The sequence below is a fragment of the Bos indicus genome, chromosome 1 (assembly GCF_029378745.1).
Source record: "Bos indicus isolate NIAB-ARS_2022 breed Sahiwal x Tharparkar chromosome 1, NIAB-ARS_B.indTharparkar_mat_pri_1.0, whole genome shotgun sequence".
NCBI classification, from domain to species: Eukaryota; Metazoa; Chordata; class Mammalia; order Artiodactyla; family Bovidae; genus Bos; species Bos indicus.
Window position 1 is genome coordinate 134569397 of NC_091760.1, and position 17405 is coordinate 134586801.

General features: G+C 47.0%; 1 protein-coding gene across 1 annotated transcript in view; it reads right to left on the reverse strand.

Annotated features, from left to right (window-relative positions):
* The window catches only part of EPHB1 (EPH receptor B1), a 462907-nt gene that overhangs the window by 78313 nt on the left and 367189 nt on the right, over positions 1–17405 (reverse strand). The window contains exons 8-10 of the mRNA XM_070794456.1: positions 16474–16582; positions 15561–15625; positions 2492–2614 (exon numbers count right to left, since the gene is read on the reverse strand). Coding sequence (XP_070650557.1) covers positions 2492–2614; positions 15561–15625; positions 16474–16582 — 297 coding nt within the window. The remainder of the gene's footprint in view (positions 1–2491; positions 2615–15560; positions 15626–16473; positions 16583–17405) is intronic.

The following is a 17405-nucleotide window of genomic DNA, read 5'->3' on the forward strand; positions in this document are numbered from 1 at the left end:
TTTGCCTGTGTTGTGGGATGTGTGAAACAGTGAACATGTTACTGGCCTGTTTCTCAACAAGACTGTCAGCTTTCTGGGCAGGAGAGTATCTGCTCATCTCTGGGACTCAACATCCACAAGCAAAAAGTATCTAATAAGAGCATGTTGAGGGAAGGAGAAAGGAACAGAATGAAGGAAGGGGAAAGGAATTCTGATTCTTCTCATGTTGTATTATCATTTTGGAACCCGGATTTGGTCCCCTGAGCTGAATCTGCCAGGTGGCTAAGGGAAATATTGCCAACTACACTACAAATGTTACCTTACAAAATTCTTTTTTAAAAAAACTCAACTCACACCAGCTCTTTTAGCATAAAGTGAAGTCAAGCTCAGTGAGGCAAGGAGTGGGAAAAGCAGGAGTGGTGACAGAGAGGAAGAATCGGAGGACAGAGAGAGACTGACTCCAGCCAGGAGTGTCTCCTGATGAAACTGCATCAAGTTCCACATAGTGAATTCACATCCACAGGGATGAGCTGTGCAATTACTGAATTGCAAGCAGATGGCTATCAGGTAGAAGGCAGTCAGCAGCAACTGGACAGAAGACTTTATCCCAAGCTACTGGGCATCTTCTATACTGCTCCGTGTATCCATCCCTCCCCAGGACCAGGTAAGCCATGGCAGGGACTATGTCTTCTCTGAGCAGAATGCACAAACATGACAGCATCAGCAAAGGCTACCCAGAGATAGAAGGTGAAGGTGGGCCATGGATTGTCCCTTTATAGGCATCCAGCAGTTGGTGAGCTCACTCCAAGCTGCACCTCCCCGGCAGGGTCATAAAGTGAGAAGGCTCTTTGCTTCTCCCCTGAAAAAGATGGGAGGGGGGCTGACATGGGCTCTCTGGGATGAAATGCAGTCCAGAATGCATTGCGCTAAGCACTCGACATAAATAACAACATTAAAATCACTAGCTCCATTTTCACATGACATAACAGTAATGAACAACACAGAGGAGCAGGTACGAGATCAAAGCTTTCACTTTCAAGTTTACTGGAGAAATCTGAGTCCCTTCAAGTCATCCAGCTTATCTGGGATACAGCCTTCTAAGGCATGATCCTTAGGTCTGTCGGTATCTAAGGGGGAAGAGAAAATTATCTGCACAGAAGTGAAAGTCGTGGTTCAGTAACATATTTAATGAAAATCAATGGGAAATACATATAGACTCATGTGGATCAGATTATGGTCAGCTGGCTGGAACACGTGACAGTTTGGTAGAAAGAGGGTCATGTGTCCTACAGGGAGGGTCCAGCACCCACCACAGGGATGCCATGAGGTTGGAGCTCTTTTAGAGGGAAATCAGAGCAGGAGAATGTGACTTAATGGGGCAAGCTTTCAAATGCGACTTCCAATTTCACAGATGGCTTTTTGACCCCTCAGCAAATTAAGAGAGGCAGTGAATGGGAGGAGGGTGACTTTCCTCCTAAAGATAATATATGGAGTGGTCGTCTGGAAGACTTTGACTAAACATATTTTATGGAGCTTAAAATATTGGAAGAGGCAACCCCATAGCTCTCCAAATATTGACATGAAAAAAAGCACTTCCAGACATAGGAGCTTTGGGAGTACACAGCATACGAGTGAAGAGAGCCCGAACAATGTCTAATCCAATTTAAAGAAGAAGAGAAGACAAAGAATGTTGTATAAGGAACCAAAAGTAGGAAAGAGGACACAAAGCAAACACATCTTTTAAGAAGATTCAGAAAAGACCACAGAGGGGGCACTAAAGAGATTATTTCCAAAGGAATGATATTTGGGGATATTTTCCTCATTTATATCAATAAGGCTGGATCCATTATCCAACTGACTCAACTATTGATCTATTAAAGGAAGATGAAAATGCTAGACCAGCCTTTAGGTAGAGTGTCCTGATAGCATCTCAGACAGTTATTCTTTGCTGGGCTGGGTTTGTATTCCAATGTAGATGAGAACACGCATTTCTTGGGAGGGAAGTCTGTCTTATATTACCATCCATATCATGGATCTTTTGTAGAAAATATGGATATGGGTGAGTTTTCTTCTAGAAATAGTGGTCCTTCTTTAGTTCATCATAGTCTGTCTCCAAATCCATGTATATCAGAAAAGGAAAACTGGAAGTGTGGGGATAAACTTTGGCCCGAGGCCATGGAGATACTGGAGTCAGTGCTTGGGATACTAAGTTCAGCTTCTAAAAAGAGAAGTGCATTTCCCAACTTATCACCCTATTTCTCTCTCTTTATTTGCATTTGGTGTTCCACTTCCAGAGCTATTTCTGAATCTTTTAAAACCAGAGTTGACTTCTCTGCAACACCAAATAAGCTTGGACACCATGAACAAGGTCCCAGAAGATCCTTAGACACATATTGTAGATGGCTTAGATGCACCTTTGGGGGAGAAAGATGATAGACATCACCCAGAGTGGTGAAAGAGGATGTCTAGACACCAAGAGGGCAGAAAGGAGGGGAGGGAAGAAGAGCCATACCTGCTCCGATGACCTCTTCGATTTTCACAAAAGAGACATCAATCTCCTTCGCAAACTCCCGGACAGCTTCGTTGGGGTCCTCGTAAGTGAAGGGGTCAATGTAGATCTTCATCCCTGGGGAGCCTTTTTGGAGGAGATAAGCAGGGTTAACATCCCAAAGAGGACACAGCAGTCATTAAGCACTGGCTGCTGTCCCCAGCAGTAATGGTCTGGCTGGGTTGGGGGCGCCTCTCCTACACGTCCAGCTGCCTCACTTTTCCTTGTTGGATCTCCCTGTCTCCCTTCCCTCTGGGCCATGCTAGCCTGGTTCTCTGTCCTCTACCTCTCCTCCATATTTTCTGTGTTTGAGCTCTTGATGAAATGTGGAGCAGATTACTTATAAGTGACAGATCGGGACCAGTTCCCACACCAGGCGCTCATAGAAGGCAAAGAAGCTGATTGATGCCAACCAAATGCATTAGCAGAAAAGTGGTGGTAAAATGGCAGGGCAGATATCAATATTTATCAACTTGACAACTTTCCTGAGTGGAGGCCACCGTTAAGGTTATAACTGACAGCAGTGTCCAGGGCTGGAAGAGGTATGAGGATGGATTAAAAACAAAAAAAGGAATGGATATTAGAAAAACCTCAAGATAGGAGTGCCAAGCCAGTAACCAGAACAGAAAACGTGAAGAGAAGAGCATAGAAAATACTGAGAGAGAAAATTGTAAAGTCTACACAGAATAAATGAGGTGGAATGAAAGAAGAAATGGTAATTGAACCCCCATGCCTTCAGACACAGTGAAGTATGAAAAGTGAATAAAATGGTGAATGAGAAATACATAAAGGAATATGGACTTTGTCACTGATGTTTACAGCGGCAAGATAAATAGGTGCGCACGGGGACAAAATAGAGAATTGTCATTGCAGAAAAAATACATTCGAAAAGTGGAAGAGAGGGGAAAAAAACAGGAAATGGAACCCAAGAAACAAATGGATTCATCACAACGTCATTTTTCACCATGTTGGACGTGTCATTAGGCAAGCATGGAAAGGGATTTCCTGGGGGTGGTGAGATGGGAGGTGGGCTTCAAAGGCTAAACAGAACAGTCTGGCATGGCAGCCTTGGGAAGAGCAGTCGTTTTCCCTTTCCGCTGCTGTTGTCTGGTTCCTAAAAGAGGCAGGTCATCAGGGCAGGCAGGTGGGGAAAAGCCCCCGTGCCGTGGCTGCGGCTAAGGTAACCTTAGGTTCCCTGAGCTTTGTCCTCTCAGCACACACTCCCCACTGCAGCTCCTTCTCAGCAACTCCCAGCCTTGAAAACACAATTTATATGTGTATAAATATATATACATATATTATGATAATTTATATATTATAAATTATCACACAATGACATTTCCCATCCAAAAAGTTCTGGTGGCTCTACGGTGACCCCAAATGAATGTTGCCCTAGTCACCAGGTCAGGCCAGAGTCTAATCCAGATGGAGAAGGAAGATGCAGCCAAGAACTCAAAGCAGAAATGTTTTTAAAGCCAGGTACCCCACCCAGAGGAATTACTTTTTCTGAAATTTGGATTATTCCCAGTCATGAAATAAAAGCACTCCAAGTGTGCTAGACATCAATCAAAATGCTCTTTGAAAACTTGGGGATGACAATGTTGACTCTGGAATCTATTGATTGAACTTTGAACAAAGAAAATCCTCATCTTTATGATAGAATGTCTTAATCCCTGGGGCAGCGGTGGAGAGAGAATGGAAATTTTACTTTAATAGCAGTGGACAAAGGGAAAAATAGAATTAGAGGCTCATCTCTTTCTCCTTTGGTCTGGAGAACAAGTAAAGAGCAAGAACGAGCAAACCGCATGGATGCCTAACAACCCTGACCAGCATGTTCAGGCAGTCTCACTTGAGGTTTCTTCAGAAGCAACAACTTAAGATAAGACGTGAAAGCAAGTAGGTGGTGATCCCTACTGGGATTATCTGGGAGGTGATCCCAAGAAGTGCCTGCAGGTCAGTGGGCAGTAAGGTAGGACGGAAAGGCAGCCTAAGAAAAGCGTGCCCTCAAGGCATTTACCGCCATGGGCTGTGGGTAACTGACACAGGCTTAACTCCCCACCCCAAGGAACCTCTGAGATCACAAGCTTCAGAGTCAGCTAGGGTGGCGTGAGCTGGAGTGGCGCCACACGACTCCCGTCAGTCATTGGCTGGGGCCTGCTCTGCCTGCTGCGCAGCTGGGCTGGAAGGGTCCAGGGCCAGAGAGGCGCTTAGGTGAAGAAACACAGATGCTTTAGGCTGAAGTTGGCCCCTGTGTGCTGGAAGGCTGAGCACTGGAGACAAGGCCACAGCAAAAGACCCACTCAAAATGCTACACGGGTGGCAGGCCAGTGTCGACAGCCTGTGACTTCTCCCCAGTTCCGGACTGAGATGAGAGAAGGCTGAGAGGCCAGAAGCGGGGATCCCAAGGTGAGGTCAGAATTCTGAAGCCTATCTCTAGCTGGGTATTTTGCAGCAAGACCACATACATCTCTTCTATTATTTTTTTCTTCTACCGAAGGAGGAGAAACACCTTCCTCCAGGGGCAGCTGTAATATTAAAGACCACATTGTAAGTGACATATCTAGCATGGTGCCGGGTGTACAGGGAGGGCTCACAAGCTGAAACACTCATGATTACTATCAGTAAATTGTTCTAGGAAGTGTATGGGGAGGTAGGAAGCTGGGGTGGTGGGGGTGGGCAGTGTTAAGGTTATATTACTTTAAAAATACCACCTTGTTATTTTGGATTAAGGGCTTTTAAACGATGTGTGCTAAGCTGTCCTACAGGAACTCTTCCACAGAAACTAATTAAACAATCTAGAATGCGCTGTAATGAATGGTTTGCAAGTAAAGACATATGTAAGGATGAATGAGAGAGGATTCTGAGTTAATGAGCTCCACAGATATTGGCCCTGATCAGTTCTGGGAAGGAACTATTCCCAGAAGGGAGAGTTTCATCTCTTAATGGTGCCAGGATTCATTCAGGCCAATGATGTCCGGGCAAATGTATCTTCATGGGAGAAAGTTCACCTTCTAATCACTGTCTGGTTTATTCATGAGCAGGTGTGCTACCTCACTGGCATGTGGAATTAAGGGGTGTGTGTGTGTGTGAGTGTGTGTATGCATGTATATGAGTGCGTGTATATATGGTGTGTGTGTGTGAGCAAACAAATGTATATCCATGTATGAATGTGTGTATATGCATGCATGCACACAATGTCTCAACTGCTGCTCTGGGCCAGGCATGGGCTTTGGTCATCACCAAAGTCTTTCACAAGAAACCGAGGAGAGCACGCAGCCTAGGAGAGCTGATGTAATGTCAGTTTAGAACATCCCGCACCTATGCAGGGTAGGAATCGGTCTTTGTTTTCCCGAAACTGAGGGTACGTTATTAGACTGAGGCAGGAAAACTGAAATCAGAAGTCTAAAATCGATTCAAACCCAGTTCTTTTGCAATGACAAGGGTCTGATACAGTCAGCCTAGGAATGGCCCTGGCTGGACTCCTCTGCTGAGGTGGTCTCTATTCCTAAGTCTGGAGAACCATTTGGCTGAACATGTGCTCTAAAGGCTCTCCCTGCATCCATCTTATCCCTGGATGACACATCTTGCCAGACCGCTCTCCCGCATCACAACTACCCTTTTTCTAGTCCCAGAAGGAGACGTGGGGAAAAAAATGCCTTCAGCTACGCAGAACAGGTCATTTGTCTTTTGGCTCATTTTGTGTTTCTGCATAAATCCTGCATCAGCCTGTTCCTGCTCCCACTTGCCAGTGAGCAGTTTTTAATTATCAGGGAAATGGTATTTAGTGCAATGAATCACCAGACAGTGAACAAGGAATTCACGTCAGCTGCAGAGTCGGGCACAGCCAAACATTTGGAGACAGGGCTCAGAAAATGTTCTCAGATTGTGAGTGTTGGGGAAATATTATTAACGGCAGTTACAATAATATCAGATGTAATATAGCTCTATAATGTAAGACATTTTATAATGCTCCGTTCAATGCTTCTCATTATTATTAGTGTTAATATTGCAATATTTATAGTATTTTATAGTTTCTGGTTATTTTCATTATTTTTAACATAGGTTATACACCTTTGGCACAAAAATGGTATGCACAGATCTAAACTGATTGATGGTGCCAAGAGAGAGAAAACTCTTCAATTTTATCATTTTCTAGCTTTCTAATTTCTATTGAAGGTATGATTTGCAGATATGTTTGTTCTTTGCTCTCAAAATTCATTTAAGCTATGATTAGGGTCACAGCCTGGATGGCTAAAGCTTTAAAGGACCATAGTCCCAAGAGATCTGCAAAATCTTAAACATGAACCAAGGCTTTAAAGATACTAAGTTTGGGGAAAAAATGACTCAGCCACTATCCAGAGCCTTCCTACGTGGTACAGAGCAGTCCGTGAAGCATAGGAAACTGCTGGCTATGGCTGGAGACTCTGGATCAGGAGATCAGGATGCTCTCAAAAGGGAAGAGGCTGGGACAAGTTTGGGGGATGATGTCAGATTGTGGGGTGTATCTAAAATGTCATCTTGACATGTTTGCAAGTGCCAGGGTCCCAGGACAGGCGAGCATAGGCTGGGAAAGGGCCAGTTCTAAATAGGTGGTAACATTTGGGTATTAACAGTGGAAGGAGAATCTAAAATGTCATCTTGACATGTTTGCAAGTGCCAGGGTCCCAGGACAGGAGAGCATAGGCTGGGAAAGGGCCAGTTCTAAACAGGCGGTAACATTTGGGTATTAACAGTGGAAGGAGAAGATGGAATGCTGCCATCCAGTCCTCTTGCACATTCAGAAAGTACAAAAATGGTACCATGAACATTTTGTGGGTCCCATGACAGAGGCTTCAGGGGTGCCAGGAAGAGCCCAGTGCCTTCCTGCTGGTGGAAGATTCCTGGAATCTCACAGCAGGGTCCAGAAAGCTAGTGTATTAATTAGGCTGTTTTCAGTCTTTGATACCTTGTGTCCCAGCAGATCTGATGCAGCCATGGAGAAGGTGGAAAGCTGCCCCTCCTTTCCCACTCTGGAGCCAAGGCAGACTTTGCCATACTCGTAATTCACCTAAATTTAGTCCAGATATCTAAGCACAAGAGGGAAGCTGTTTAGGGGTTCCTGGGAGGGACCTCAGCCAGTCCTCTGCCTCGGGATGTTGATCACTCCTCATTTTCTCAGTGGCAACCCGTCACCCAACTGTGCCAGGGACCGTAGGAGCCACAGGGAAAACAAAGCTCGTAGAGCTCTCAGGTCACTGAGACATGAACTGGGGAGCAGTGCTGGAGAGTCTAGAGTCAGGAGCCCACAACTGGAAATGAGCTGTAAGCGTAGCAGAAACCAGAAAAGGCAGAAGACTGTGGATGCCAGTCTCAAAGTCAGAGACCAAAAATGACAGGTCACATGGTCCTTCACTGATGAGGGACAAGCTTGGAGTGTCACAAGGCATAGCTCAGAGTGATACCTGCCATTGCATGAGTGAGGAGAGTGTGGCCAGCTTGAGTGTGGAAGGAAGTGGGGTCCAAGGTGGAACACTGCTGATACACTAGTGGGAGGGCTTTGACTACCATCAAAGGCATCCGATTGCTGCCACTGGACACACAGAGCTGACAAATGTGCCAGCAGCAGGGGAGGGATGTGCTGAGAACAAGACATCGGGGAGTTCATTTGGCTGGCAGCCCTCACCACTCCCATGCATTGTTATGAGGACGGGGCTGGAGGCTGAGAAAAGAGTTCTGAGGTTGTTGCAGTAATTAAGGTGCAAGATAACAGTTTTTAGCCAGACACTCACAGTGACAACAGCAGAAAAAGCAAGAGAAATTTCAAAGGAAAAACTGACAGCACTTGGTGAGCAATTAAAGATGAGGAATGAAGGAAGGACCAGAGGAATCTGAATTAATGTCAAGACTTCCAGAATCAAGTGGTACTATTAACTACATGATGCACTTTGGGAAGGAAACCTGATTGTCCAGGAAGTTTGCACACGTGGTTTTAGACTTTGAATGCATGGACGAGACATACGGGTGCCTAGAAGTGAGTCTGAAAACTCAGAATAGAAACAGAGCTGCAAGACTGGATGTGGAGTGCTGGATGTGGGAGACACGTGAGTGACAGCCGAAGCTATTGGTATGAAAGGCTAAGGAATGGGCAGTTTCCTAGACCAAATTTACCAGGAAAGGTGGACGGGCACTAGAAACACTTCGCTCCACCTGCTTCTTGGGACCAAGGCCAGGAAAATGGGTGGATGTCTTTTTCCATGAATGAATGGAGGTCATGGGTACCCAGCCAAGGTTAGAGGAAGAATCCAAGAGGGGGAGCCCTAGGGTGGGCAACAAGCCTGGGGGGAAAAGCACCGAGTCTGAGGAAGCTCTTCATTCAACCTTCTGTTTGGGGGTTTTACCACATTTCAAGATTTGTTCTTAAAAACACAGTCACAGCCTAATATGTGTCTCTAGGAGAACAAAAGTGGATCACAGGCTACTTACTCCTTGATAGAGAAAGGTATTTCTGGAAAAACAGTTTAACATCTCTCTACTTCTTGGGTATCAATGACTAAGACAGGAATGTCCTTCCAGACAAGGCCCCCTGTCTCTGGGCCACTGAAGTCCTGTCAGGAAGCTGAGGGCAACAGCCTAGGAGCTGGGGACTCAAAGAATTAACCAGGTTTCTAGAACTCTGGCTTAGAGCCAACAGCAGCCACAAGGGTGAAGCCAGCTCATTAAATTTATTTGGCATTTAATAAGCACCCACTGAACACTCAGCCACCTTTTGCACCTGGGGGCCTTTCCTCCTCTTCCCATAGGCCCTCATTTACTCCTGTTCAGGTACCTCCAGGAGAGGCAGCCAAATGCCCAGTCTGTCTCCCTCCTCCAGGTATACCTGACCTTCACCCTGGTGTCCAAGGTGATTCCCAGCACACTGGATGCTGTGTTCTGTATGGTTGGGAAATCCCTCCCACCCAGAGCCAAGCAAGCTGGAGCTACAGGAAATCTTGGAGCTAGATGTGCTTCTGGGATGAATCAAGTCCAGTGTCTTACCTAAAGCAAAACTCCATTCTACAGCATCTTTTACTGAGATCTGTGTCTGTGAGAGCAGAGAGCTCACCCCTCTCTCCACAAAGCAGCCTGTCTCTGCATGGACAGTTCCAGTTTGGGGGGCTGTTCTTACACTGAATCAAATTTGGCCTACTTGGATCTCTCAGTGATGGTTCCGTTTATCCTCACAAAGCACAACAGCGTCGCCTTTCCTTTGCCATGATGGTGTCATGCTTGGTGATGACCCCTAGGTCCCTCCCTGCATGTGACAGTTGGACCATAAAGAAGACTGAACATCAAAGAATTGATGCTTTTGAACTGTGGTGCTGGAGAAGACTCTTGAGAGTCCCCTGGACAGTGAGGAGATCAAACCAGTCAATCTTAAAGGATATTAACCCTGAATATTCATTGGAAGGACTGATGCTGATGCTGAAGCCCCAGTACTTTGGGTACCGATGTGGAGAGCCGACTTATTGGAAAAGATCCTGACACTAGGAAAGATTGAGGGCAAGAGAAGGGGCCGACACAGGATGAGATGGTTGGATGGCATCACTGTCTCAATGGACATGAGTTTGAGCAAACTCCAGGAGACAGTGAAGGACAGGGAAGCCTGGTGTGCTACAGTCCATAGGGTCACAAAGAGTCAGACATGACTGAGCAGCAGAAAAAACAAAAACAAAAAAACAAAACAAAACAAAAAAACCAGGTCCCTGCCTGCATTCCCCCAGCACCAAATCAGTTGGTGTCTCTGAGGTCATGACTTGGTACCCTCCATGGGCCGGCTGCTTTGTTGACAATATCCTTCTTGACATGGGGTCCCCAGAACCAAGAATGTCCCTTTAGATCTTTCTCACCAGTGCAGAGGACAGCATGTCCATGTATTACCTCCTCTGATCCAAACTTTAATCTTGACCACAGAGTCAGACAGACCTGAGTTTAAAACTTTATGTTGCAAATCACTAACTCCAAGACTCTGGACAGGCTACTGGATTTTTATGAGGCTGTTTCCTCACATGTGAAATCTACCTCTTGGGATGGTTATGAGGATTCAATTAGTTACTGTGCTTAATACAGTCAATGCTCAAGGTGAAGGCTCTGGGCAGTATTTTCCTGCTTTAGTGGCAGTGCTTAGCTTTTTTACTAGTTTTTTTTTTTTTTTTTTAATCACTCCTATTAAGCATGTGATCAAGCAAATACATAAACTTTCTCATACAAACAAATAGCAAGTCAGGTCTCCTCCTTTTCTTACTGTTTTATTTTTGTTTTAACCAACACTAGCTTCTAGATTTATCCCTCTAACATTTTGTCTTGCAGATTTCAAATTAGCATTCAGAGCTGTTGGATAGTTCTGAATTTTGATTCTATCTTCTGTGGTGTTACTTATACCTCCCAACTGTTACCTACAAACTTGATAAGCATCCCTAGGTTTGCACCTGGCTATGATTTTAAAAAACAATCAAACAAACAAGAGATTGAATTGGACAAGGACTAAGATAAAATTGAGGACTCCCTCCCTGACTGACAGACTCACTAACCTACTTTCTCTCTGTATGAAGACCAGCTCTGTGCCCACTTTACTGTGCTTCTTCCCCTTAGGAGATCATCAAATATTTTGCCAAAATATGCAATGTCTTGCAAATGCACAGCCCTAGTAAATAAGATGAGGGCCCCATGGTGGTGGTTTAGTCATAAATCGTATCCAACTCTTGTGACTTCATGGACTGTAACCTGCCAGGGATTCTCTGTCCATGGTAGTTTCTAGGCAAGAATAGGAGAAGTTGGAGTGAGTTGCCATTTCCTTCTCCAGGGATCTTCCCGACCCAGGAATCAAACCTGGGTTTCCTGCATTGCAGGCAGATTTTTTATCCACTGAGGTATAAGGGAAGCCTGTATAACTTTTCTTAATAATAACTTTTAAAATAACCCTGTATTTAATCCTTAATAATCCCCAATGATCACTGAACTTAGTTTTAAATGCCCTGTACGTATCTGCTTCCCAGCTTCTTGGGTGTTTGGCAGGGACTGAGCTCACACTTGAGGTCCCTGTGTTCAGTCCTCTTGTCCTGTGTGGACATTAACGTGTGCTAATCTCTTATTTTGGATACATATCTCATTTGTTTTCAAAATTTCTCAAAGCTTAATAAAAATAGCTGTGTGATTATAACTGCAGTTGCCTGTAACACGGAGATGATTCTGTTAGGGCTGCTTTCTGAAAACCCTTGACCCCTTCCCAAGCCCTCACCTTCTCTCCCCACTTCTGCTCACTCCATCCATCTTAGAATTCAGTGCAGTGTTAACTATCATCCAGTGTGTAGTTACCCAAGCCTTATAAGTACCTGGTAGCACTTCCCAAATGTAGCATCAACTGGAACTTTTCTAAAGATAGATTCGCAAGCCCACCTGGATCATCCCATCCAGACAGATTTTAGTCAGCCAGCATCTTCTGAGGACTGTCCCATGGAAACCATAAGAACTTGCCATCTGTCTGCCTCTTTCTAGACATGGGAAACCCACACTTACCCACTCATCCTTGAACATGAATCACAGGCTCCCGGGCTCTTCAGCTTAGCATCTGGCACCATATCCACGCACTTCCTCTTCCCTACCTGCCTTCCCTCTAGTCACTCTCACCCCAATCAAATCCTCCTTTATAAGTCCATTCTCTGTGCTGCGGGCTCAGAGCCTGCCCTGGAAAGCACTTGATATTCTCAAATTGACAAGATCTGTTGCATCTCCACATGCTAGAGAAGGCATTACATTTGCCAATATTTCTATTATGTTTCATTCAGCCTTTGCATCAGCTTAAAAAGCTTAAAAATCTGGGAGGACAGATGCCAGCAGACTCTGTATGAAACCCTGTGACCTGCCTGCAGGGAAGGCAGGCAGGGGCCTTCTTGGGTACTGATGAGTGAGGCTGGGGAGCTGCTGCAGGCTTCTTGTCCCTTCCAGGGCAGGAAGCACTGAGATGTCCAGGTTAGCATCCACGTCCCCCCATGAGGTGCATGCATATAGGTAGCCCAGGAATGGTTGTGTGCACACTTTCAGATCAAGTGCATCCGCCTTTCTGCCTCCTGCAGTACGACCAGAGGAGGAGCCAACAAACCACCATCTAGGACTCCTGAGATTGGTCCTCATGTTCTGCCTTGCTCCTGGCCTCCAGGCACCTTGAGCTTCTGCAATACGGAGAGATGATGGGCTCTGCAGCCAGGTTTAGAGAACGTGAGGTCCATCTCTGCCACCCGTGAGCTGCAAGACCTGGCAAAGTCACGGAACCTCCCTAGATTAATGCCTGCCACCTAGAGTGGTTGCCAGGGTTGGAGGAGTTGAAACGAGCTACCAGAATAAAGTTCCCCATGCATGGCACCGGGTAAGCGTTCTATAACTAATTATTCCTACCCTCCCCCATCTCGGGCCAGGTCTGTCCTCCATCAGAGCCTTGAGTTTCCTATTCTGCTACGTGTGTGCTGTGTCTTCCCCAGCTCCACATCCCTTTGGCTGGTTCTCCAACAGTAATAGCACTAGTCAGAGTGACGGATGTCCATGGGAGAAAATGCACTGATGCAATTCAGTGCGTGAGGCTATGAGTTCAGAGAACCAGAGTGCGGGAGAGGAGCCAGGTTTCAGGGACTGGGTAAAAAGAGGAGGGTTATTAATAGAAAGAAAGAGCATTTATAAAAGGAGGACAGATTTAAAAAGAAGACAGACTTCTAAGGCAGCAGAGGGACTGAACTCTGGTGCAGGAAGAACTCTGTGTGCCCAAGTTCTGGGGATGAAGACTGCACAGCTTGTCAACACTGTGTCCTCAGCCATCCTCAATGGTTTCTGCTACTGAGGACGGGGTGTTGGGTCTTCGGCAGACCCTGAGAACCAGGGATGCTTGATTCTCTTGGCCTTAGAGGTGAGAATTCCCCAGAAGGAGTCTGTGAGCACTTTGGAAGCCTATCTGTGCATGTGGGTGACACGTGGCAGCCCAGGAAAGCCAGCCCTCCAGAGAAGAAAGTCAGGTCTGAGGCTGAAGAGGCCAAAAAGGCAGCAAGATGCACCCCATCTTGATGCTTGGGAACTCTCTGTACCCCCAGTGAAGGGTATAAGGTTTAACTTGCATGCCTTTAAAAGGAGGGGCTCCCTCCGAGGGTATCCCATTCTCACTATGGGTGTCTTTAGTTTTCAAAATGGCATTCCTCCTTTCGAACCCAATTTTGTGTCCTCTGCTTTGAGGTGGACATGGCCATCTTTAAATGTTTCTTTCATCCAAAGAGTTCAAAGGATGCCAAATCTGAAATTGACTGCATAGTGGCTCTCAAGGTGGCCAGGCATCAGCCCAGAGCAGGGAGGCGGGGTGATGTCAGAACCCCAGGAGGCAGAGGCAGGGAGGCGGGGTGGTGGAAATAGCCCACCAGGTAATCCTGATGCACCCTGGATGGGGCACCTCCATGTGAGAATCACAGACAAATCAAAGTCTGTGTCCTTAGGAAGCTAAAGACCTGCCTGGAAGGGAAATGCGTCAGTTTATATTAAGTGAAAGTATCTGAAGATTTTGCTTTGAGGTGCAAAATCAGAATGTGAGGACAGGAGAGAGAACACATTAGGATTTCCCTCTAAAACCAGTGACGTCTGGTTAAAATGGAGGCCCAGGTGGCCTGCTGGGGGAGAGAAAGAGGGACAGATGGACCTGGAGTGTTGCAGGAGCTGTGTCTGTAGCCTTAGAAGGGGGCTGCTCTCCCAATCTCCCTCCCCCGACCCCAGTTTGTGTTGTTGAACATGGGTGTCAGCTGGACCACCCTGAGAGAGCCTCAGGGTCTCAGCCGGTGCCCAGTCCACAGCCCCATCCCCATCATGACTTAAAACAGCAACCCAGGTGCCAGGGGCTTAGTCCTTTACAGACCCTTGGTAGGTTCTTGGTCTTGGATTGAAAACCCTGGGGAAAAAAGCCATATCTACAGAGCAACCTTTGCAGAGCCCCAGCCTTGCCCTCACTCTAATACAAACTCCTCCATGGCGAAACTGCTATGTGGCCACCCCTGCATCACTCTCTTGCCTGGGGTCACCTCGGGTGAGAACTTTTACCTCGGACCCCATGTCCACTCCCAGAACCACCCAGAGAAGCCCTGCCTATGGTGTGTGTAGACAGAGCCTGTTTTCCATGCTCACCACCCAGGGAGCAGGGAGAGGGCGCTGGTACAGCCACAGCAGCACTGAGGTGAGATGCAGCTCACGAAGGAAGCTGGAGACAGAGAGGGCAGAGCACACAGCGCCGGGGCAGGTTTCTGAGTGTGTCCATGGAATTTGAAAGGAGTTATTTAGAAACAGCATGTCTGCTATGAGGATTTAAGCATTCTGCTTCCTGGAGGCAGGAAATAACCCAGCTGACCAGTGGGGACCTCTGCAGACCCTGCAGTGCTGTCATGACACACTTCAAAGAAGAATTCTGACACAGGACTTAACATCACAAGTCGATAAAGGGAAATTTTAGTTATAAAAATATTATATATAGGTTTTGAAAAAAAGAGAGTAGATAATGAGTGAAAAACTTTTAAAGACATTGCTTAAAAGAAAACACTTGGGAGATATCCCAACACTTTGGCCTCTTGGGCTCTGTTATCTTTTTAATTCCCTCCGTTCAAGTTCTCTGGCTTATCTGTGAATTTGGTTAACACATTCCCCAGCCGCCCCATTGGATAAGATAAGGCAGAAGATGTTAATAGAGAACCCTCCATCTTTTTCCACTGAGTCTGATTTCAGGATTCATTGACTTGCTAAAACCAATCTCCCTGCATTCCGTGTCCTCTATGGGCTTATCAGTGAGGAAGATAATCTACCTGCCAGGCATCCAATAAGTGCCCATGATGGGTGGACACAGATGGGGTGGACAGCCTTGGTCCCTGGGGACCCAGCCTCTGGGCACTGGTGGCTGGGAGGGGGCTCGCAGTGGGGACGGGCCAGTCTGCCTATAAGGAGCCCTCAAGCACTTGCCTTTTGACTCCGGAGCTCAGGTGGTGAGTGGCTCAGGATTTCTACTCACCTCGGCCCGTGCTGTAATGCTGGAGCTTATCACTGTACACAGCTTCTTTGCTGTAAGCACGTTTCCTGTGGACACAAGGGAGAGGAGCTCTCTCAGCCAGGGTATATCCACACCACTCTGTTCCCAGGACCTCCACCCAGGCCCCCTGTTCTGATGGTGGCTCACCCGGGCTTCTCCTGGGGTTGGGAGCTGCAACTGTCACTTAAGCGGAACTGCTGTCATGGCCAGCATTCTAGCTTGACCATCTCCGTGGGCAGGGGGCTCTGCTTTCAAGTCAAGGTCTTTCAGAGGTCAGGCAGGCTCAGGGTCTCTACAGAGCTTGGTGAGAGGCCCTGGAGGATGCCTGCTAGAACTCTGGCTGCACTGTGGAACTTTTCAGGAGGGGCCAGCTGAATCTAGGCTAACCACCCAAGGCAGTAGCAGCAGTATTAAAAATTCACGAGAACTTCCAGACCCACCCTCCTGCAGGACCCGCTCTTGCAGAGCTCCTCTTTCCCTCCTTAGCTCCCTGCTGCCCACCTGCACCCTGTGCCCAGGCCCCAGCTCTGTAGCCAGAGGATGGGTTGAGGCACAGGGCGGGATGTTCCAGAGGGTCAAATGCAATTTTGTAACTGTCACTCCAGGAAGATCATCGTGTGTAGGGGGGTTAAATGAGTGGGCAAAAATGAGGTTGGGGGACAAATGCTCAGAGCCTTGCCCAGCCCCTCCAGAGGATTTATCTCCAGCACAGAGAAAATAAATGATCTGGAAAGTTCTAGGCTGCCCGTGGACAGAGAAAGGGTGATGACTGGTGAGCCTGACAGTATGTCCCTGAACGGTCAGGTCCTGTTCAGTTCACATGACCAGGGAGGGTCCATGAGCCAGCCTTCCTGGGTCTGAGGAGAGCAGGCAGGAGCGGGGCCAGGGGGCCTACCTGCTGCAGACGATGGAGATGGCCACCAGGGACACCACAAACACCACCCCAGCTGCCGCTGAGCCAGCGATCAGGGGCAGCTGCTCCCGCAGCTCGGACTTGTAATCATCTAGCAGAGAGAGAGGTATTAGAAGCTTCCTGTCTGCCCTCTGCATGGGGCTGCTACTCAGCGATGCCACCAAGGACATCAGAGTGATAGACAGATAGAGTTTCTATACTTCAGAGCTGTAAGCCTGACCCAAACCAAGAGTAATCTTTAAGTCACACACACTCACAAAAGTAACCCCAAACAAATAATGTCAACAATAAAAGCAAGATAACAGTGACAGAGAACCTCACAACTAAGAGCTGATGACATTGGCCCCAGAGCAGAGGTAACTCTTTCTCCATGCACTCATGAGGAAGGCCTCTCAAAGGTCTGCCAGCCATGCTAAGGATACGTCTAACAGGGGGCATGGAAACCACTGCTGAAGTACCTTCTAAGGCACAAAGTTGCTGAGATGTAGCCAGTCAACAGATTCACTGAGCAGAGGCTTAAGAGCATCTGCAGCCACCCAGTACCACATCCAGTGCTGCGGAGAATGAAGACACGTCGAGAAACAGCCCAGAACTCTAAAGCTCACACTCAGGAAGAATAGGGTCCCGGCTTCCGCCAGTGTTAGAAACACGTGGGGGAGTGGCTGCCTGCGGATCACAGAGGTGGACAGAGCTCTCTCAAACGTGGCTTTACCACGGGGAAGCTTAGTGATCTTAGACAAAGCATCTAGTCTTTGACTCTCAGATTCCTTATCTGTTAATTTTTTAAATTAAATCATGTGACACATATTTCAGTGTCTGATGTATCACAGATGCCCCAAATACAAATTCTCTTCTCCTTAATCCATACAAACCACTCGGCCCAGGGGCCTATTGTTATTATTGTGGTTCTTCTC